At 43.4% G+C, this 22,187-nt stretch overlaps 1 protein-coding gene across 1 annotated transcript in view; it reads left to right on the forward strand.

The window, feature by feature from the left end:
* MED27 (mediator complex subunit 27) overlaps positions 1–21,788 on the forward strand; it is a 78,649-nt gene extending 56,861 nt beyond the window's left edge. The window contains exons 5-8 of the mRNA XM_065737493.1: positions 3,857–3,964; positions 10,390–10,431; positions 18,679–18,756; positions 21,291–21,788. Of these exons, the coding sequence (XP_065593565.1) occupies positions 3,857–3,964; positions 10,390–10,431; positions 18,679–18,756; positions 21,291–21,425 (363 nt within the window). The 3' untranslated portion in view covers positions 21,426–21,788. The remainder of the gene's footprint in view (positions 1–3,856; positions 3,965–10,389; positions 10,432–18,678; positions 18,757–21,290) is intronic.
* The last annotated feature ends 399 nt before the right edge of the window (positions 21,789–22,187 follow it).

Raw genomic sequence — 22,187 nt, forward strand, 5'->3', positions numbered from 1 at the left:
CTCCCCCAGTCTTGGCATACAGCATCTGTCATCTGCTCTTTGAGAGTTATCTTAGCGATAGACAAAATATTTTTAAAGCTGGGATATTTCAAGATTTTTATTTTCTATCTTTTTGTCAGAAAAGCTGCATAATATTGCAGATTGCAATCAGCTGCCTGTCCTACCTTCGTCTGGTGCCTGCCGTTTTAGGAAGCAGGGGCATTACAAATAACTTCACTGCCTGAATTCAGTGCACTTCAGTTAAAAGCGAGTGAGAAGCGCATTGTTTTTACACAGACCAAAACAGAAGCTGCAGAAGTACTTAACTCGCAGCTGTTCCATTTTCAGCTCACAGAACTGTGGGGCATATTTTTTCATTCATATTAATTGAATTTTAAAGTGACCTTGTACACGTATTGATTTGAATTAAAATTTTCTACATCAAGGACAAGTTGGCATGTATCCTACAGGCAAAATATTAAAAAGCCAAGTGCTGTCTTAACAGGGTATCGACAGAAGAGGTTGCAATTTAATGGGAGAGGTTGGCTTGGAAAGGAAATTGTTGCCTTTTTGTCACAATGGAGAGGTATCCTTCAGGTATAACGGAGAAGCTTCATGCAGTTGATGTCTGTGGCAGCGCAGGGGTGTGTTACAGCCATTAGAGCAGGGTGAGCCTTGACCTCCAGCACAGAGCTCCCAGAGTTCAGAGCAGCACTTTCAGATCGCTTTTTTATCGGAGCCGTAGGGTTTTTATTCCCTTCCTTCAGGTGATCTGTGGGGACACACAGCTCTCAAAGTAAGTTGTACCCCATCCACATCTCTTTGGTACACGGGCTTCAGTTACCTGTGTTCAGCAGGCGTCAAAGAAAACTGTTGGCTGGGAAGCGTGATCTGTAAAATGTGGTTGGGGTAAACAGAAACATTGGATTCTGAGAACAGTTGTGGGTCTTGATTATTAGAGGGAAAAATAAAAGGTACCTCACTTTTTTGTGTACAACTGGGAAAGTGGTTTATCCTTGGAAGAGCTGTGGGGCATCCTTTTGTCTCCTGCGTGTAACTGCATCCTCTAGCCTAGTGATGGTTCTTTGTACTGCTTGCCGCAGTGTTTCAGCATTGTGAAAAATGAAGAACTGTAACTTGTCAGAGCTATGCTTCTTCTACATTTCTTGAGACTTAACTCATGTACTATTCCTGTTATTGCTTTTGATATGGTCCTGCAACAGTTGCCTGAAGTCCTGATTTCTCTTCCAACCTTCCTGAAACCTGTAGGAATTCCAGCACAGCAGCAGCACAGAATTAGGAGTGTTCTGTTTCAGTGCCAGTCTGCTCATTCACTGCTAATACCATTGTGTGAGTAGAGATTCCAACACAGGGAGCTCACCCTGAAGTGTGCATTAAGGTGGCTCTCCCAGATACAGGGGGTGAGGAAAGGCAGTGTTCCCTGCTTGTTTGGCATTCATCAAGTGGGTGCTGTGAGCTGCTGTCCTGTTCCAGTCTGCAAAAGTTGGCCTTTCAGTTTTGCATGACGGATAATAGCTGCGAGCTGGGTAACAGTGATGGCTTCTGAAAGTGAAAAGTGAATTGCTGGAAGGCTGTGAAAATGTATGACCTGTAAAAAGGCAGTGAGCTGATGCGGAAGCATTTCGAGAGGATCTGTGCAGGTCAGCCTGGTGGGGAGGTTTGGGGGCAGCAGGATGCTGGGGTGCCAAACATGGACTTTTTGATTTGTTATGTGTGACTACTAACTCTGAGGCTTTTCAGGAACATCCCACACAGGCTTCAGAGCAACTTCATCCAAGTTTTTTTTTCTTTTCCTGCCTGGCAGCAATGTGAGATACGAATGTGGAACGCAGGGGAAGAGGAAAGAAGTGAGCATCCACTGAACTGTGTGAAGGGAATGAAAATAGAAAATATTACATGTAGAGCTGTGGCTGGGAGTTTGTAGGACTGCCTTTTTTGCTCTTTGTTAAGAAGGTTTCTGTTTTGTTTAAAATTTCTTCTTTTTCTCCTTTGAGTTTTGCCATTTGTAATCGTGCACCGTGAGATTGAGTCAGTCCTCTCAGTAGGAATGTATCCTAGAAAACCGCTGCTCTTACTAAGGTAGAAAAGAATAAGTAAAAAACCAAGTAGCTCTGAATGTGCTGACACCTTTTTTCAGTGTCTCCAATTTTTCATCTTGTTTCTAATTAATTACACCATTATTGCAAAACGGTTCTTCTGATTCCAGCAGATGATCAGCATCCCAGAGCAGCCACATCTGGGACTGCGTTTTTAACTCCGTTGATGCAGTGCTGAAATACCTCTGCTACTTTCCTTTACTTGAAGACCAACAAGGTCTTGTTACAGAGTATCTCAGTGAATAGGGACCTTTAGGCCTAAATTCACAGCAACTGAGACCCTAATAGGGTTGCATGAGAATACCAGGTAGTTTCATACACATTCATGAAGTCCTAAAGTGATGAAAGATGGCAATCAGGCAGAGCTATTTATGCTGTGGGCATAGTTCAGGCCTTGTTGCAATCTACCCTATGTCTGCAACATTTCTTTTTTTCTTCAAAAATTTCAAATGGCTTGCTCTTTTCCTTTATGTTTTTGCAAAATCATGCCTAGCAGCCTGTCATCTTGAAAGCTGTCACTGTCTTCTTTTTCCTTTCTCTTTTCCTTGATCTGTCTGTTGCTGTCAACTCATTCTTCCCTGTTGCTTTAACTCTTCTGGCCTGGAGTTGCTTTTTCCACTTCTCACACCAAAGAGTTATCATCAGCTCCTTTTAGGATCTGTGACTGTTCTAAAAAGCCCTGTGCTCTCACTCCATTCCTTCCCCATCCTAGCCCTGTGTCCTCCAGCACAGTCCGTCAGCATTGGCATTGCCTGTTTTCTGCTGTCTGTGTTCCAACACTTCATCCAGTTTAGATGAACACATACGAGAACTATCATCTTCTTACTGCTAACCTCAGCAGATAAATCCACTCCCAAGGAAATCACTCACCCTGCATCCTTATTGATTCGGTGTATATTTTTCCTTTATAATTTCTGCTAACAACTGCTGCCTCCCACCTTGTTTCAACATGAATAACTGGTGCTGACTGAAGAGCAACTTTTTGTGGATAAGTGAGAACTCCATAATATTTATACAACAGAACGAAACGACAAAATTCTTATCAGACATTTTAACAGTATTGAAGTATAAGTTCATCTTTGAATGTTAAATTGATTTTTAGATTAAAACATCTTTATTATTGTATTTTTGTCAATACTGTAATTTAGGCTTATTTCTGCTGTCATACTGCGACAGACCCAGATGCTGCTTTTATTCTTTGCCCTTTGCTATTAATACAGAAGAAAATTAAACCTCTCAAAGTGTAAGATTTTTACTGTTGTAATTGCTATTCTCCCACTCCGTTTTCTTGCAAATATTTTAACATTCTTATTGGACCTGAAGTGTTTTACATTAAACTCATTGTATGCTTTTAAAAGCTAGCATTAGAAGAGTCTGATTCTTCATTCAGATTATTTCTCCCTGAATGGACTCACATTGGAGAATATAGAATGCACTGAAACTAATCACATTTGCTCATTGTTTTTGACAAGTTATTGAGTTGTGTTGTTTATAAAATGGAGAGTTGCTTGGCTGTGTCGTGCCTGCACAAGGGAATTCTGTGAATTCATACATTTTCGGTTGCAAATGAATGTTCTGCACTTTATGGTCTGTCTCTTCCTCATAATGTGCGCAGTGTTTTCAGATCTTTTATTTTGTTCTGTCTGTAAAATACCGAAAACTGAGATTGCATCAACTTGAGCTGTTAACGTGATGGTCTTGTGAATTCAGACACCGTTAGCTCTCCTTCACCTTGTTTGTCCTTCTCTTGTTCTTGATAGGTTACCTTAGGAAAGGTGTTAAAAGTGATAGTGGTGATGCGGAGCCTCTTCATTGACCGGACAATAGTGAAAGGGTACAATGAGAACGTCTATACCGACGATGGCAAGGTATGTTACTGCGTATTCAGCAGTGATCAGTTTTGCCTTTACCTTGTATTTAGATGTCAGAGAAAAGGATTTCCATCACAAGTATGCTAGAATCACAGAACTGTCAGAACTGTTTGTGGATGTTTTGCAGGGTTTAAATTTATCATGCTTCCCTTGGATTTTTCATACCCAAATGTCTGACTTTTTTCTAAGCTCTGATGCTCTTGCTTGAATTTCTAATTTATCACCTTAGACCCCCAGTTGCCTCATTAATAGTGTCTACTGAGAAAACATTTTTTCAGTGCTCCAGCACATCAATAGCCCAAGGTTCAGTTTTCTCTTTTCTGAGAGCTTTTGGGAAATCTTGGGCTGGCTTTGTGTTCAGCTTGATAAGCTCAGCCATGAGAATCATTGCTGGGTAGTCCTCAATAATTTCCTTGTCAGTATTAGCTCGTCTTGAACAGCAGCTACTAAAAGTGAGTGTCCCCTGTTTCCACGAGGGTTTTGTTTCATCATCCTTTCACCCTGCTTGAACCCTCACATTCCTCCTGCCTGTATGAGCTGCAGATGGCTGCCTGCAGTCGGGGACAGGAGCCGGTGCCCTTGGCTCAGGTTGTTCCTCCTTTCAGGGAATGGTCTCTGTTACTGAGATAGCAGGACACTCCGGTGCCAGAAACAGTACTAAATGCCTCCATGTTGCACATTTTCTCTCTGGAGCTTTCTCTTCTGATTATGAAGCCTATTAAAATACAAAGTTCATTATATCAAGATGAGCACTTGGCACCCATAGGCCATGTTATAATGAGGTGAGACTTTTTTCCTTTCAGAAGTGATAACTGTGTTTTAGCGCGCAGCAGCACGTTGTGTGCTGACCCAGGGTTCAGCAGCTCAAGTCTGAACCTCTGTTCCCCAGAAAAGGCCAGGAGCTGATCTGCCAAAGAATGTTACATAGATATATTTCCCAGATGAGAGATTCTCACTTGAAGGGCGGGGGATTGGCCTGGGGAAGAGTATGAAATAAAAACTGACTGATTTTTGATTTCCATTGCTCGAATCTGCGGGTTTAAATACCACTTTGTAGCAGTTGCACCCTACTCCCAGCATGTCAACCTATGAGTGCAAACTAAAGCATCAACTCCTTTTCATCCCGAGTTCTGCTGGGAAGTGAAAGGAGAGCCTAAAAAACACTGACACTGCTTGGTGTTTTCCCATGTGGGTGTGCTCGTTTTCTCTGATGAATCTGGTTTCCTTCGAGGCTCCCTTGAAATATAATTATGCTGTATGTGCTGAAAAGATGAGTAAAAGTTCCTTTGTAAAACTCAGCATCTGGTGTGGAGCCTCTGTCTCGCTCCAGGTTAGCTCTCAGGAGAGCTGTGTTCCTCCACTGTCGTCATCTGAGAGCGGTTGTCACCACAGCTGGCTTTGGGCACGGGGCACTAACCTTTGTCTGTGTCCGTGGGGAGCAGTGAGCTCCTGCCGAGCATCTCTGCTAACACCTGGTTTGCCTTCTCGCTTCAAACAGTCTGCAGGGGAGGCTGTTCTCTACCAGATTACATTTCAGCACCTTGAGCTGGGCAAAGTGTCTGCTGCTACAAGGTTGAATGAACCTGTGTCTGTTCTGTGGCACTTGTTATTCCCTTGGGCTATCTCAAGGCTGGAACAAAGCTGAAGGTCTGTGTTTTAGGTATAAATAGGAACGTTTCGTCTGACTTCAGAACTGGAGTTGCAGCCGCTTAAATCATGAGTAAATTTGGCTTGGAAGATGGAATAAATGCGTAGCTTGCTAGTTTTGCCAACTGGAGCACATATTGACAAACAGTGGGCTCCCTTTTTTTCCACTAATTAACTACACTGGTAATTGGAGTATAAGAATAAAATAGTGCTCTTGCAATGATTCGCTTTACTTTATTGTGCCTGCTGGGAATGAGCGATTACAGTCAATTGCAAACATAGTCCATTCCAATTCCTTCTCTGTCACAACAGCTGCTGTGAGAAAGTGCTCCACTGTTGTAGCTTCTCAGTTTGCAGCCTGGGAAAGCAGGGAAGCAGTAGCATTCAAGAGATTCAGAAAGGTAGGAAGGAGATCAGTGAGTATCCTCTTCATTAGATAATAAAAGTACAGAGAAGCCTCAGGGTCGCTGGAGGGGGTGGTGGTTTTTCCTGTGAGCAGTTTGCACAGTAATTGCTGATTTGGGGGGTTGCGTATGTATTTGTAGGGAGCATTTAATATTTGCAAACAGCAAGGATGAGATTAACTAAAGAGGCATCGTGCAGTATGGCAATTGTGAAGCTCCTCAGTCATGCTGAAGAAGGGACGCTGGAATAAGTCATGACATCCTTGCACTTCTCTACCTGTGAATAGCTGAGTGGTGGTCTTCTGAGTAAACCTCCTAAGCCCCTGTATCAAAAGATCCTTTAACAAAAGTGAGATTCTCTGGGGGGGGGTTCTCTAAAGGGCGGAGTTTGGTGCAATGCAATGTATTCAGCACTGTGCAGCAAAAGAAGAAATGGCCATCATTGGGAAACTGAATGATGGCACAGATGTTAAGCAAAACACGCCTGGTGAGGCACAGAAGAGGAAAGCACAACTGGTTTAGCAAATTCTGTGTTTCTGGGAAGAGCAAACAGGAGAGGTATTGATGTCCTCTGGTGCATTAGGAAGATCTAGAAATAAAACAAACATGGGTGTCTCTCTGCACATGGTGACGTGCTGAGGCGCAGCCAGCCGGTACACAGGAGAGCTGACGTTGCGTTATGCAGGTTGCTGTGCACTTACATGTCGTACTGTCTGCGTTGGCAGGAGCTTATGTGAAAGCTTCCCATGGTTTCTCCTGTACTGAAGCCTAGTTAAATTGATTGCTTTCTCTCTCTTATGACTTAAATACTTCCAAAATGAAGGTGAAAAAATAAAAAGTAGTGTTAAGCTTTCCATGAGTAAAATAAGATGCTGCACTTCGGCGTTTTATTTGCTTTATAGACAAAGCATCATTGTGTTTCTTAAGTGCTTCATGTACTTCTCTCGTGAATTATTCACAAACCCTGCAGAATGTGTCTTTGCCAGGTTGCCAGCTGCATAAATTAGACATTTTTGGTGACACTTTGCAAAAACAATAGGTGAGATCTGGCAGCTCTGTCTTGCAGCTGGCTCTGTGAGCTGACTGCTTTGCTGTGTACTGTACCAGCCCATTACGTCCACCCCATACTGATGAATTTTAATTAGCCCTGTAGCTTCAGCGATGGCACCGTGCCACCTTCGATTTCAAACTTTGACATACTCATTGTGCACTGGAATTTAACCACGGATAGTAATTAATTACTAATGTTGTCCCGATTCCTGAATAAATGAAGCTGCGCAGCTCGCTTTTGCAGGGCAGGCTTATCGTCAGCTGAACCATTAGTTAACTGGTCTGCCAATAAAAATAGAGGTGCACTGAGGTACCATCCTGGCATGGTGACACCCTGCTGCTCTTTGGATTCAGATACCATGGCAGGGTGTATTTGGAGTGGGCACTTAACGTCGCTGCCTAGCCAAACTCCTATTTCTGCATCCCTTCGACTTAACTAAAGAAACATGAGTGTCTCTGTTGAATTATCATGTTAAGGAACTGGGGTTATGTTAATGCTGTGGCTTCATTAATTACCCCATATCAATAAGAAAAGGCAGCTTTTAGCCTCCTAGCGTAAGAGAGGAAAAGAAATAGTAGTATCAAAGGAAAGCTTCAAAGACAGCCAGAGCTGTCTCTCGGGTAATTTCTGATCCCCGTATTCTTTCCACTTCAAAGCTGGATGTGTGTGTGTTTGGGCGAAGGGGGGTTGAATCCGATTTCTCTAATAAGTGTTGGCACCGGACCTGTTTGATATTAGATGCAGGGAACAGTCTGATTTGTTATCGCCTTTGAAATCGTTCAGATGACCTTCAGAAAATGGCCTCTCGTTACTTATGCTGGGGATGGGTGGGGAGAGCGGGGTGCTGGGAAAAAAAGCCCCAGTTTAATTTACATGCAGAGGATGCCCTGAAATTGTGCTTTCAGCAGTTTTTTAGTTACAAATGTGTGTCTTGATTGAAAGTGAAAAGTTGAAGAATAATAGACCTGTAACGACGCATTCTTTAATCCGCCTCTGCCTTAATCCTCTGGTTTGGGGGAAAGGTGGTCAGTCACTTAGGATTTCTGCATGTGCTTTGGGGAGGGGCTGGTAGCTGGGTTTTTTTTCCTTTCTTTTTTTTTTTCCCCTTTTCAACTTGGGTAACATCATACCTAAGAGACTTTCATTACTTTTTCAGCTCTCCAATCTCCTTGCCAACTAATGAACATTTCAGAACCTGTTGGACTCATCTTAATGCAGCATCTGAAGTGGAGTTTTTTCTTGAATTGTTTTAGGTCTCAAATCTACCTGGAGAGGAGCACACACTGGGTGTGATCGCTGGAGATTAGCAAAACCACATATACATTCCAATTAAAGCAACTCTGGCTTTCAAAGCAAGCCCTAACTTATACAAAAACAGCTTAAAAAAATCTGTCTTAGTATTTTATTTTCAAACGTAGGCTTTTCTGATATGGAAACACTGTGCTTCCTTCCCTACAGGCACAGCTGTGCTGTGTGGTGCATCAAGGTGGCTGTGAGTCCCGGCTGGACCGCTGCTCGCAGGAGCAGTGTCAGTGTTCAGGTTCTTGAACCCACCTTAAGAGCCATAAATGTAAAGTTCTGAAGGAAACATGCCTTAGGGTACTTCTGCCTTTGTCTGACCTGGAAAAGGCATCAAGACATCAGCTGCCTTCCATCTCACAGCAAGGTCAGCAGTGCTAAGCCGTGACACGTTCATCCAGGAGTGATGTTAGCATTTTTAACAACAACGCCCAACTAGACTGAGGTTTGGAGACTCAGGAGTCACTTCTGTGCCTCTGTTCTGGACAGAGCCACATTAACAGCATCATCTGTAAAGGGATGGGAACTGGTAGCGTCCTCAGCCATTCTCACCTACGTGCATTAATTACTGGGGCTCAGCAGCATTCCTCATCCCATGTGTTTTACACACGTGCTGGGACTTCTTCCACTTCAGGCTGTAACCTGTGTGCCTTTCAGGAGACTTGTCGTTCCAGGTACAGCTTCTGAGCACTGCAGGTCCCATTAAGATAACTGGCTATACTTTATAACAACAAAGGTGAACCCAGCATACTGTCACTTCTTTTAAATCCATTTCTCTGAAGGTATAAACCTGGCAGAGTGAATTTAGTGCCATACTCTGTTTATTCTCAGATGTACGTTTAGCTTGAGATCTCTTTATTTACATTTTTAGCATCATTTGCCATATTGAAATAAAATAGGTATATAATACAGTTAACAGAATGACTAAATAATATAATGGAGGTTTTGCATGAGCGTTTGAACACATTTCTCTGTGAAAGCTGGAACCATTGTGTGTGTTTATTTCTCCATGATTAAAGGTGAATTAGCAAGTGAGGACATGCCACGTGATCTAGAGGGTTTTGTGCACTTCAGATGAAAGCTGGCACTAATGAGTGAAGCTGAAGGTTTTCCTGATCCTAGTGGTGCTTTCCATGGGCACATTTTTTCTTTCTAGATTGAGATTCCTGAGGTTAGTGCTGTAACAAACACCTTTCCTGTGGAAAGAAGTGGTTGAGAATAGTGGGATCTATAAGACAAAAGTGATTTGCAAGTCAGGGGTTGAAGGAAATTCTCCTTTTTATTCCTTCCCTGCTGCTTTTCTGTGACAGAGTACAAGATTTTGCACGGGGCTGGGCTAAAAGAGCACTAGCACATCACTTAGAACTGTCCGACGTGCGAGCTGTTGGGTTGTTTAACAAGGGCAGCGTTACCTTCTGCTTTCTGGGGTTACTAACATTTATTTCCTATTCAGCTGAGCACACGCTTGTGTCATGGATGTGTGCAGTTATCTACAGCTGTAAGTCTGCCACTCTGATTTCGTCTGCGGATGTAAATGCAGTTTCCTAAGGGACGTTTTATTTAGCCCCAGTAGGGCAGCGCTTTGGCTTAATTCAGCTAAATGTTCTCTGTGTCATTTGTAACTGAATCACTTATTCAGACACAAGACAAGCATCAACTTAGTAAGAATGCCCTCATTTTGGAAACAGACCAAAGCTGCTGAATATTTGTGCAGATCCGCCACAGCCTCAGACAGATAAGGGTTTTTTAAAGGGAACACATTAATTCAACAGATCATATATGTATTTTTTTATTAATACTCTAATGAACTATGTTTGTTTTTCATTGCAAAACAAATTAACTCTGATTTCATCATTTCCCCTTCTTAAATTGAAGCAGGTGAGGGAGGTTGATGGGCCAGAATAGTGAACTGAGAAGTAAGGCTCCGTAGCTCACTTTGCTTGTGCTTTGAGTTTGAACAGCTGCCTCTTTTTCTTGTCAACTGCATGTCGTAATCCATGACTTTGTTTTTCCTATTGCAGCTTGACATATGGTCCAAATCCAACTATCAGGTGTTTCAGAAGGTAAGTCCCACATAGTTTCTGTCTACGCAACGTACACGAGAGACAGGTAGGGTTGGTTTTAAGTAAAAATTAATAATTTATTCCTTTGTCACCTCTTAAAAACCCTTACTATTTATTTCCCGTCACTGTTGCAGTCAGTGGTTTGGTTTGGATCGGGAAGCTGAGGGTTCTACCACTGCAGACGTAAAATTTCATGAGAAATTTTCAAGTACTGTCTTGGTTTAAATTTTTGGAGGGAGGGAGGAAGGTTATTATGGATTTTATTGTGTGGGATTTGTTCATTTTGGTTGCCTCCCTGTTCTGGGAACTCTGTCTTGGTATTTTGCTAATTTCCAGGCAGGGAGGAGAAGATTCATCTTAGAAGGCCTCTTGTCAACGTTCTGCAAATTCAGATTGATCTGGGGTTAAATTCTTCTTCCTTATCTTCAAGCTACAGTTCAAGGAGCCTCAGTCTCCAGCTAGCACACTTGCTGCCTTTCATCTGTTTCTGTAGTTTCTGTAACAAATACAGGGCAGGGACTCTAAAGGGCATAAAAGCAGGGGTCAGAGTATGGCATATTGACTCTATTTGTGCATCTTTCTTCCAAGACTTCAGATGCAGTTAGAAGCAAAGATGTTTGACCTATGGTATTAGCCTACTAGAGATCAAAGGACAGCTTTTGGGGAGGCTCTCCTCCCTTTGGTTGCTCTCCCTCTTCACCTAGCATTAAAGCAAAATGTTGCTGTAGTCAGTTCTTTACTCCAGAGAGCAGTGGATTAAATATTCTTTCTTTTTTTTCTTACTCCTCAAAAATATTTTGGGTCAAGTAGGGTAATCCAGTGGGAAGTAAAACAGCGTAAATCTTAGTAAATAGTTTATCAGTATACTTTAAAGTAATTTTTGCAATGGAATAAATTTAAGATTCTGTAATTAAGCACATCTCAATTTCCCCACGTGTGTTTTAGACTGTGGTCTCATTTGGGCATAAGGTTGTCTTCCTGGCTGTTTTTCTTGAGAATAACTTGGAAGAGTTAAGTTATATCGCAAATGTTTGTGGTTTTGATTGTTTTGATTGTATAACTTTCTCTACGTGAAAGATCAGTGTACAGTAAACTGACGGTTTGCTTAGGAGTCCAGGTTAAGTCCATAGAGTGAATTTCAGGTCCAGGTGAAAGCCTTCAGACAGAAGGGAGAGAGGTCAGTGAGAAGCTGTGAAATGGCCCCCTGACTGCTGCCTATGTGACAGCATTTTGGATACATAAGGGTCTTTATTCTCTGCTTCTGGTTAGTAATAATTTCACTAAAATGCCTTGGATGAGAACTCAAAAATACGTCAAGAGAGGAGATGCGTTTGTATCATTGTCTGTCTGTGTGTACGTGAAATAAGTGGCTGATCTCTTCCTAATCCTCTAAAATAACGTGACATGACCTGACTAGGAAGTTCTGTTCTCCAGTTCTCTCTCAGTAAAAACCACCAAATGCAAAAATATTTACCAAAAAAAAAAAAAAGAAAGCCTTCCAGGAGCAAGGGTTGCCTTGAACTGATGGAACAGCTCTGTCCTTGTATAGATCATTCCCAGCTCTGTCTTTGCCTTACCTTGGGCAGCCTCTCTTTGGATCAGTTCTCAGCATCCCTTCAGCTGGGGGGAGTACTTGCTGACTTCACAGGAGCTATTGCTGGGTTGGTCGTAAAGCGCTCTGAGTCTCCTGCGTGAAGTCTGGCAGAATGCAAGGTGACGGTGCTTTCTAATCAATAGATTCTGCACAATTGAGCTGGTAGTTAAATAAGCTGAAGCTGAAGTGGGTTTTCAAACAGATGTCAGAAAGTGCTGTAGTTCAGCATAGTTAAGTTTTCTCTCAGTGGTACCATGTTTGGTTTTCTCTTTATTCTCTGAAACTGCGCTTGTATGCATTTAGACATCCTGGAGTGGCAGCTCAGCAGTAGCAAAACAGAGGAAGTAGTTAAAATAGTTTGAGGGAAACTATTACGTTCTGTGAGCGTTGCAAGGTCTTCACAACAAGAGTTTTCATGCAACTGAAGAACCATTGGTAAATATGTCAGAGAGGATTTTGGAATCTTCCTGGAATGTTTTTTCTCATGGCAGTCAGCAGTGCCACAACATGGGAGTGCTGGAAAAGTACAGATAAGTAACCGAGGAGCCCAGGCAGCCCCTCCAGCCCCGCTGCCTTGAATGCTGTGAAGTCACCCATCACTCTGAAGGGCAGGGATGATTCTCTGTAAAAGCCACACCGAGTTCTCATTGCTTTCAGGGATAATACAGCAGCATCTGGAGCTCACAAGGTACCTGTCTGTGGTAGCTGCAAGCCTGTCAAAATCTCACAGGGCTGCGGGATGACTTTCCAGGTTAAGGACCAGAGACCTCTGATCTTCAATCCAACCCTGTCAAGTGATGCTAAATTTGTCCTGACTTTTGTTTGCAGGCGCTGGCTGTGTCAGCATGCCTTTTCTCTCTCTCCTTATTAGGCAGGATACCCGGGTGTGTATAATTTGATGGGGGGACAGCTCCCAGAGGGCCCATTACTGTTAAAGCATTCGGTCATTTTGTGAGTTCCACAGAGACTTCTTGAGTCTGGTCCTGGGGTGAGTAAGCTTCACAGCTATTGAATCCACCAGCAGGGTTAGATCCAGAGAAAGGAGCTGGGAAATAAGAGAGGGGAGGATGAAAGGGCAGAAGCACAAGGAGTGCTGAAAAGGTTTTCAGCCTTCCATATTTGTCTGACATTTAAACTCGGCAGGAGTGGCAACTGTTTTGATCTTAGACCTCCTTATTTTAACACCTTGCAAGTCTTTGGTCTGCTAGCACGAGAGGAACAAAGCGGGAAATCAGGAACTTTTCATGGTTAAATCTTGGGAAGAAGAATGCAGAATTCCAGATTGTGGTGCAGAAAACTAACATATATATATATGTATATATATATATATGTTATTGTGGATTGTGGAGAATGGTGTAATAATATTTGTGACTTTGAATGCAAAAAGAGACAGATAGTGCAGTAGCACTGCTCTGAGTGGATCAAAACCGTGCTTCTAGGGGACGGTGTTGGACATTAACAGTTTGTCTGCCAGCTGCTCAGTAGTGCTATGCAGTGCGCTCTGCTGGGCTGCTCTAGTCACACATAGGCTGTAAGCCCATTTATTTGTCTGATCCCAATCTTTTCACCTACATGGTCTCTTGATTTCAGCATGCCACAAACTGCTTTCCTTTTTATTTGATTGCTTCTTCCCAAGTTGCTTTTTAACTTAAACTTTGAGAAGCTATCGGTGCCTATCCAGCTGCTGTGAGATGTGTGATCCCCAGGTGGAACTTGGAGCACAGTCTTCACCACTCCAAGGGCATATAAGTATTGAAATGTATGAAGATGTATTCTTGTCAATAATCTCAGAATAAAATCACATGTAGAATGAATGCATGCATGAGGCAGCTATTGGGCTATTGATGCTGTCTGCTCAAGGAGAGGGGATGGACTGTTCCAGGTCACCCGCATCATTGCTCCTCTGCACCATCAGCACGTGGCTGTCTCTGGGGACCTGCTTAGGTGAAATAAAATCTGTGACCCAGTCCGAATGAGCAGAACAAGCAAAATAAACACTTAAACGCTGAGCTCTGAACACAACGAAGAAACCCCGTGCTCTACAAAAGTATGGCAGCATCTTATTCAGCGGCGTGTGGGGAAAGGTGTGTGAAGGATTTCCGTGGTGTTAATCTATCATCCTCCCTGAGCTGCCTGCTGATTCCCCCCAGGGAGACGCCAGTGCATGCCTGCAGTGCAGACTGAGTAATGGGAATCCTTGGCAGTGAACAGAGGCACTTGTGCAGTTTTCCATGGTAGAAGAGATCAAAACACTAATAACGTAGCAACCTTTTTTTTCCCTTCTGCACTCTGATTATCCTCTGGAACTCGTTGCCATGGGCTGCTGATAAGGCCCTGAACTTAGTGGGGTTTACAAAAAAAATTAAAAAACTTCCTGGGGATTTGGAGAATCCCTTTATATTAGATTGAGTTCGCAGTGCTGCACTCAAGGGAATAAACCAATAAGTAAGTTGCAAGGAAAGTTATGACTCTTAAGGGAAGTTTTTTACCTACTCTTGAAGAGTGCGTCCAATAGCAATGAGAAAATATTAGAGGAGAGAGACAGCTTCTATGATTCAGTCAAGAGAAATGCTCTTACTTTTCTGTTTTGTGTTTGTGCCAGATATAGCTTCATTCCTCTGTGGAACCTCATCTGTGGTGTGGAGCTGTGCTGCAGTCCTTGATTGTGCACTCCGTGCAGCGATTAGAGGAAGCACTTGTTCAGCACGCCCAGCCTGTGAGATGTAGGATTCTTTTTTGAGTGAACTTTCAGCATTGCAAATGTATGACTAAGGGTGTTAGCCGGGGCCCAGCAGTGCCGTTCTGCAGAACCTCAGCGAAGCAGTGCTGTCAGGTGGCTGGAGCAGTGCTGGAGCAATGCCTGCTGTTGGCTCAGCAGAGACAAATCCCGCAGGTTGTGCTTGCTGCTCACCACTGAGCACTGCTCTCAGGAGCTGTTTGTCCGTGCAGGGAGCTGGCACACAGAATGGAGGTACCTGGCATCACTGCTCCCTGCATGGCACGGGAGCCCCTGGCAGCAGCAGGAACACAGGGCCATGCTGCACTGCTGGGGCCGGGCTGCTCTGCAAGAGGGCTGAGGGTGGGAGGTTTAATTCACACAGCATCGTAGTGAGTATGAGGTCTGATCCAGGATCAGTGTGTTTCGTGTTCCCCATACATCTTGGGGCTCGAGGCTGGGGAGTGGAGATGTGTTTCAGGAGTATGCGTTTCTAATCAGCACGGAAGCAAAAAACAAGAAGCAAATCTAAATCTCTCAGGCAATATAATTAGCTGTTAAGAAGGGAGGTTCTCTTGTTCACGTTGAGAACAAGACTGGACCTTAGCGAAGCAGAATTCCATACAGCCCAGGACAGCATAGGGCTGTTTAAAAGGAGAAGCCTGAGGCCATCTCTTTGCCAGAATTTTTTTTCTTGTCCCTGAAGTGTTTTTCCCTCTGCCTTGGGGTGGGAGCCTGTTTAGTTAAACAATAGTTGGTCTATTTAGCAAAATTGTGGCTTCAGGAGATTGCTTTTTTTTTTTTTTTCCCCCTTGGCAAAGATGCCAGATGCTTTTCAATATATGAATTGTGAGATATTGAGCTCTTCTCCGAGATCACTTGAAAATCTATTTCAAGGTTCAGAGCAACAGCTATCCTAATCAGTTTGTGCTGTTCTGAGCGTGTTCCTGGATGAAGAGAGGCAGAGAAATTAGAAAGTGACGGATAACTGAGGTAGTGGGTAAGGTATAGCAATGAAAGTGAAGTTAATAAAACGAAGTCCTGAAATGCACAGAATGTCATCCTGCACCCGGAATAAATTCATTTGTGATTCCAGGTTGGCTGGAACAAGGAGTGCATCCCTTGGATGCGCTGCCACATACTCCATTTGCTTTGCTTTGCTGTGGCATGAAATCATATTGCCATTAGTAGAAGCTCAGCATTGATTTTTGATTTTTTTTAATATTAAAAAAAAGAAGTCTGTGACAATTTATGCTTCCTATCATCATCTCTGTTATCTCAATGGGTGTTAAGTCTCCCTTCTGCTCTGCACACTGCCCAGCGTGTCCTTCTCCCACCTCTTTCTGCTTGATATCGTGTTTGCTGGTTTGATCCAGGGGGCTCATTCCCCTATCCCCTTCCTCAGACTTGACGCCCACTTTGATCTGGTGTAGAAGCACTGCACAAGCATTTGCTTATGGTAGAAATCGCCTTCTTCTTGTTCAGAAGACATGATTAGTGTTCTAGCAATGCTGGGGTGGCTTTCATCTCCCTGCGGAATCTCATTAGCTTTACATTACAATGGGAGCAGCATATGTGCAACTTTGCCAAAGTGGCCAGTCAATTTAAATCTGCTCATAAGAGTATTTTGAAGCAACTTTCTACGTCTTCAATGCCAAGAGAAAACAACTTTGTTGTTCAGGGAGAAAATACAGTTTGTTAGAAGTAGCAATACAGCAGAAGGAGAGCGTCTGCTCATAAATATCTTCAGAACTTTCTATCCTTTGACATGTCTGGTGCTATCCTGTAAAAGCACCATCTTAAAAGAAGAAGCTGGCGTAGCTAGCAGGACGTGGGTTGCAGTCATTTCCAAACGCCGCGTGAGTTGTTTGAACGGCGTGACTGACTGACTGACGCCGTGCTGCTAATGCATACTTAATCCTGTTATTCTTTTACTGCATTGGACGGAAGCATATAAATACCTTACATGGGTCGAGAGCCGTTTGGGGAGCGTTTTTGTGAACTCCCATGAAGCTTTTCCAAACGTCAGCATCCTCCATCCTTCTGGATGGCCTGGTGCCCGGCCGGCAGGTGGGCACGTGCAGGAACAGTGGGGCTGAACCCACACTGTGCAACTTAGAGCTGGACACAGCTCAGTATGGACTGGCATCACGTGCTGTGGAGGAAGGCTGCAGGGTGTCCTGACGGTGCATGGGTTTTCAGGAGCACATGTCTTGCAGCCTCCTGGCCCTGAGCAGCCTCACGCAGGAGCCTCTCTGCCTGCAGTGAAATTCAGAGCGTTTCGAAGCAATTCGCTTTGCTGAATTAGACTAAATGCCAATTAGGAACAAATGGAGTTAGTTGGGAATAGCACTTGTAGTTTCGATTCACGCTTTCTTACTCGTAATTTACCGTACTTTCGAGCCAGGCCCTGGGAAATAGATAGGCAGTGCCCGAGAAGAGTGTTTCATCTTCTTGATAATTACTGATGAGGCCCATAAATGGATTTACAAGTGATAGGATGCAGACGTGCTGCTGGCTTTGTTGCCTGAGGTCCTTTAATAGCACAGCCCAAACACTCGGGCCGATAAGTTCTGCCTGAAGCCTGCAACCAAGTTGTTGGCTGCCGTGTAATTTGGGAAGCCCTGAAGCTCCAGCTGCAGGATGGGCACTGCTGGGGAGTTACCATCGCTGTCTGGGAGCCTCCCCCCTCCTATATCATCCACATAAATATATCTATCACTTAAAAACAGTTGTGAGGACTGCAAACCTATTGAACTGTCGCTTTCTTCTCCTGTTACCTGAAATTATTCTTGCTGTTACTGCTTTATGTGTCATTTGTATTCTATCTCGCTCTAATTCCCAGATGTAGGATCTTGTTATGGCTCTGTCTGCTAGATTAAAAAGCTTTCTATCAGGAACCTTTTACTAATGCAAGTAGTTATAAACCATAATCATATTAATTGATTCCTATTTTCGGAGGAAATGAGAGCTCGATTCCTATTTGCTCAACATAAGCAACCTGAAATCTATAAAACTTAAATGTTTGAAGTATTCATATTAAAAAAAAAATGGAGAAGAGTATCCTCATTCTTCCATTAAAATGTCAGGGCATATTTTTAGTTTCTTTCTCCTCAATAAAGCAGACCAAACTCAAAGCTTTGGGGTATTTTTCTTTTGTTTTCCCGTTTCTTTCTTTTTTAAACTCTTGACCTCTGCCAGGAATCTCTGCTTCAGCTGCATTATTGTATTTTTTTTCCTTGAAGGCATCTACATATGTGAAGGGAATACATTCCCTGTTTTAAAATGACCAGAGTGGAAAACAGGAAGATCTAAAGAGAAAACAAAAGCGTTTTCCTCTGACGTGGTTTGTTCAGTAACTTTGCTTGTTCATGATTTCACAGACCATGCAGGATTTCAATCACAGAGGCATAGGTTCTGCCCTTGTGCTGTAGGCAGTGGAAGTTAGATGAATTACTTGGTATGGAGGCTTTTATTGTAACATGGTACGTACTTGTTGTTTTTTTTTATTTCTGTCCCTTTATCAATGACAGAGGTGGTCTCTCTGGTCCCTTCTGTCCTTCAGATACCTTGCAGGGCTAGGTCCTTCTTTTGGTGTTGTTCCATGTGGCATTGAGCTGGCTGCTTTCCTGCAACACCTTGCTCACATTGGCCAGCAGTCTGCTTACTTCATTAGCTTCTGCCATGTGTTTGAATTTCCAAAGGTGTGTTGATCTCACTGTGTGCATAGGAAGTTAGTTTTCACGATTGCTGTATCAAACTCCACAGTGGGAATGGAAGGCAGCTGGGAAAAGCTACCCAAAATTTCTTTGAGAGTGTCTTTGCAGTCATGTAATGCTCAGTTTGCTGCTTCCCTGTGGAATTTTTCTTCAAAGTACCACTGCTTTGTCTGAGCTGCAGAATGAATGAGGGTCTGTTGTCCTTCTGTCTGGCACAGGTGACGGATCATGCAACCACTGCCCTGCTGCACTACCAGCTGCCTCAGATGCCCGACGTGGTAGTCAGATCTTTCATGGTAAGTGGGTTTGAAGATAACTACTTCCAGATAGATTTCAGCATGCTGTCAGCAAATGGCACAAGGCAGTTGTGATGCAGTTGTAACTAGGTAGATAGCAGAGATGGACTGTAATTCTTTCTATCTCATACGTGGGCAAGGATGAAACACCTTTCTCAGTACCATGGGACAGTTGGTGTTTGAAGGTTGAGCTGTGCACAGGCACTCTATCAGAAACCACGCTATTTGCTTGGTGATACCAGTTTGGAAAGTTAGTGTGGGTCACCTCTAAAGACAGCAGGAAAAACTGCCCCATGCAGTTTGTTACTGTCCAGCCCGTTCACCCTGCTCTCCCTGTGCAAGGACTCAGCTTCTGGACATAAAGTCAGCTCCAGTGAAAATTCCCAGTGAGAGGAAACTCGCAGTGAGTGTTGCATTGGTGAGCTTGCTCATCAACGTGCCTAGCATGGCAGATCATGAGAGTTATTGATTGTGAGTGGAGAGCTTTGGAGGCAGGAATGTCATCAGGAAGAATCCATGGGGGTGCACCTCCTTTGAGCCCAAACCCGGTTCCTGATGGACTGTGGGTACGTGCTCAGTGCAGCAGCAGGTGGCTTTCAGGACAGAAGAAATGCTTGCTGAGGTATTCCACTGTTACTGAATAAAACTGATAAAATACTGCTGTAACTTCATGTGTGGATTTAAGTTTATCACCTTTCATTCTGCTTCTGTTTAGAATTTTCCTTGTGAAATACACTTGTATGCAAGCAGTCCTGGTAGTCACAAGGGTTTATGATTCAGAATTCCTTCTACGAAGATGAATTTTAGCAGTGGATATGGTTGCTGTTCTCCTCCCTGCAATCTCCCAAAGGAGATTTTGGGGAGAGATTTTCTCAGCTCTTCAGACTTTTTAGTTCATCTGTGACATTGCCCCTTCACTTGGAGCAGTGTAACTGAGACTTCTTAGAATCCACCATCTAATTTTGCCACTGGCATTCTGTGGGTGTGTGAGGTAGCATTGTTTCTCCTATGTTGATCTTTTCCAGTATGTAATTTCAGGTCAGACTTGCTTACTTGCTGTGCTTGTTTCTTTGTTTATTTAATAAGAAGGCTGCTGAGAGGAGAGATGCGCGGAGGTCGTTTCTCTTACAGCACACGTGAACGTGGCTTCCAGAAGGTGAAAGCAGCTCTTCTGGTCAAATCCACGTCTCAACACATGTCTGAAAATGAATGTTTAATAGAAGTGGTGGCATGTCTGAGAGCCGTGGGCTTGCCTTATTGATTTGACAAAACGCTGCTAAAAATGTTAACGAAGCAAAAAACAGATGTACAACAGAAGTGTCAATACATGAGTCCTTTCACATGTCAGCTGTGCAATCTGCATGACAGGGTGTACCGAAGCCCCAGCTTTCTGATGGCAGCAGAGAGCTTGTTTTTTTCCCTTTCCACAGATGTCTCAAGTGCGCAATTTAGCTTATTTACTACTTCTGTGTTATGGTTCAGAAAATTCAATTTCTCTGTTGTGCAAGCAGGGTCCATCCGAGCTGAAGTAAATAACAGCAATTTACTTGTAGTGTTCTGCTGCCCTTGTCCCCACACTTAGTGCAGAAGCCATGGAAGAACAAGTTCTTTGGAGGAGAGCTATTGATGGCCAAAGGTTTGGTTGCTGTAGAGAAACTCTGATGAAGATGGAAGGATTTGTTTCAATAAACTCCTCTGACCTCTTCTTCAGAGAACAATTTTCTCTCATCGATGTAATTCAATAGGACTTTAAATGACAAGATTCATGCACGTCCCTCGCAGCATAAATCTGCTGCTCCGGGTATTTTTCAGCTGTGTATCTCCTTGAGTTTGGAATTGAGTTATGCAATGCTCGTTGCTGTGTGTGCTGATGGGAAGAAGCACTCATGAGGCAGGAGCTGTACCTAGAACACCTGTTCTTGCTGTTTGTAGTTCATCAGTTGCCTTTTTATTTATAAATATATCGGTGATTGTAGATATGTATCATTGTAATCAGATTTAAAATCTTACAGTATTTTTATGACCAATGAGTATTGATCTTAAAATTGCATTAGGGAGGAAGTCATTTTGCTGTGAAAGTGCTTGCGTCTTCAGCTACTGAGAGTTCAGGCTGCTGCAGAGTGTTTGCAGTGGGGCTGAGATGGATGGGCATAGGAAGAGACAAACTAATGTTCAGCTGAAGAAGGTACCCGTCAGGAACAGTTAAATTCCAAGAAGAATATGAGGAGTGTAAGAACATTTGCCTTCTGCAGAGACTCTCCAGCTGCAAAAACCTCCTGCTCAGAGTGCGTGGATTGCCACTAACAAATTTGCTTAAGTGTCTAAAAAAGCAAAATATTATTAATCAAGTGGGAATTCAGCTACGTAGTGACCTTGTAATCTTCTGCACATTCTGTTTATAAAACCACTGTGTACCTTGCTGGGGCCCTGCCAGAGTACACTCCCTGTCCTTGGGATCGCTGCTTGACAAGAATGATGACATAAGGGAATGTCCAGATCCACGTTTCTTAACACCTCTCCCTTTTTTCTCTTAGACCTGGTTAAGAAGTTACATAAAGCTGTTCCAGGCTCCGTGCCAACGCTGTGGAAAGTTCCTGCAGGATGGCCTGCCTCCCACCTGGAGGGATTTCCGGACACTTGAAGCCTTCCACGACACTTGCAGGCAGTAGCACAGCCCAGCAGGTGACATGGGTGGAGTGAGAGGTGTTGGGCTGGGAGGAGAGCTGCTGGTGCTGCTTCTGACCCATCCGTTCTGTACTGCGTAGTGAGGTTGCACTAATACAGTTTGCTCTTTAGAAGTCCTCACTCTGCGAGGTACCTGTGGGACAGGTGGGTTTTGGAGAAGGTGGTAATGAGCTCTTTGTGAGTCCTTGATGCTGCTCAGCTGGAATCATCCACGTGGGGAGGTCTGATGGTAATGATCTTCACCCTAAACGAAAGTAGGACTTAATGAAAGTATCGCTGTACGGTTTGTGTTTTGCAACTGAATCTGACTTTTTTTACAAGCTTGAAATAAATTTTGTATTTTGGGATTTGTGCTGTCTATTTCTCCATTTAATCGGCAGAATCCTTGGGATTAGCATGCGTTTTTCATAGCTGCTCTTTCCTTTAGAAAAACTGGGAACATTTAAACTTGTATGCTGATGTGATAGAGTTTTGTTGTTGCGAGGCTGCTTATCTGTGCTGGTCTTTTTCTGGAAGAGATGATGGTGTTGATTAAACATGGAATTTCAAAGGCATGCGGCAGCTTGGAAGATGCGATGCACTTTCTGAAGAGGGGGGAACAGATGTTTCCCTTTACTAAAATTGTCACGAAAAATTTAACAACATTTGCATGTACTCGGTGGTTAGGAGGTGTGTCTGAGCGGTGACAGCACGTATCATTCGTGTGTCCTGGAGTGGGACTGAAAGCAGGAAAACAGTTCAGCCCT

The sequence above is a fragment of the Cyrtonyx montezumae genome, unplaced genomic scaffold, assembly GCF_038088225.1.
Source record: "Cyrtonyx montezumae isolate F1298 unplaced genomic scaffold, pur_monq_1.0 scaffold_20, whole genome shotgun sequence".
NCBI classification, from domain to species: domain Eukaryota; kingdom Metazoa; phylum Chordata; class Aves; order Galliformes; family Odontophoridae; genus Cyrtonyx; species Cyrtonyx montezumae.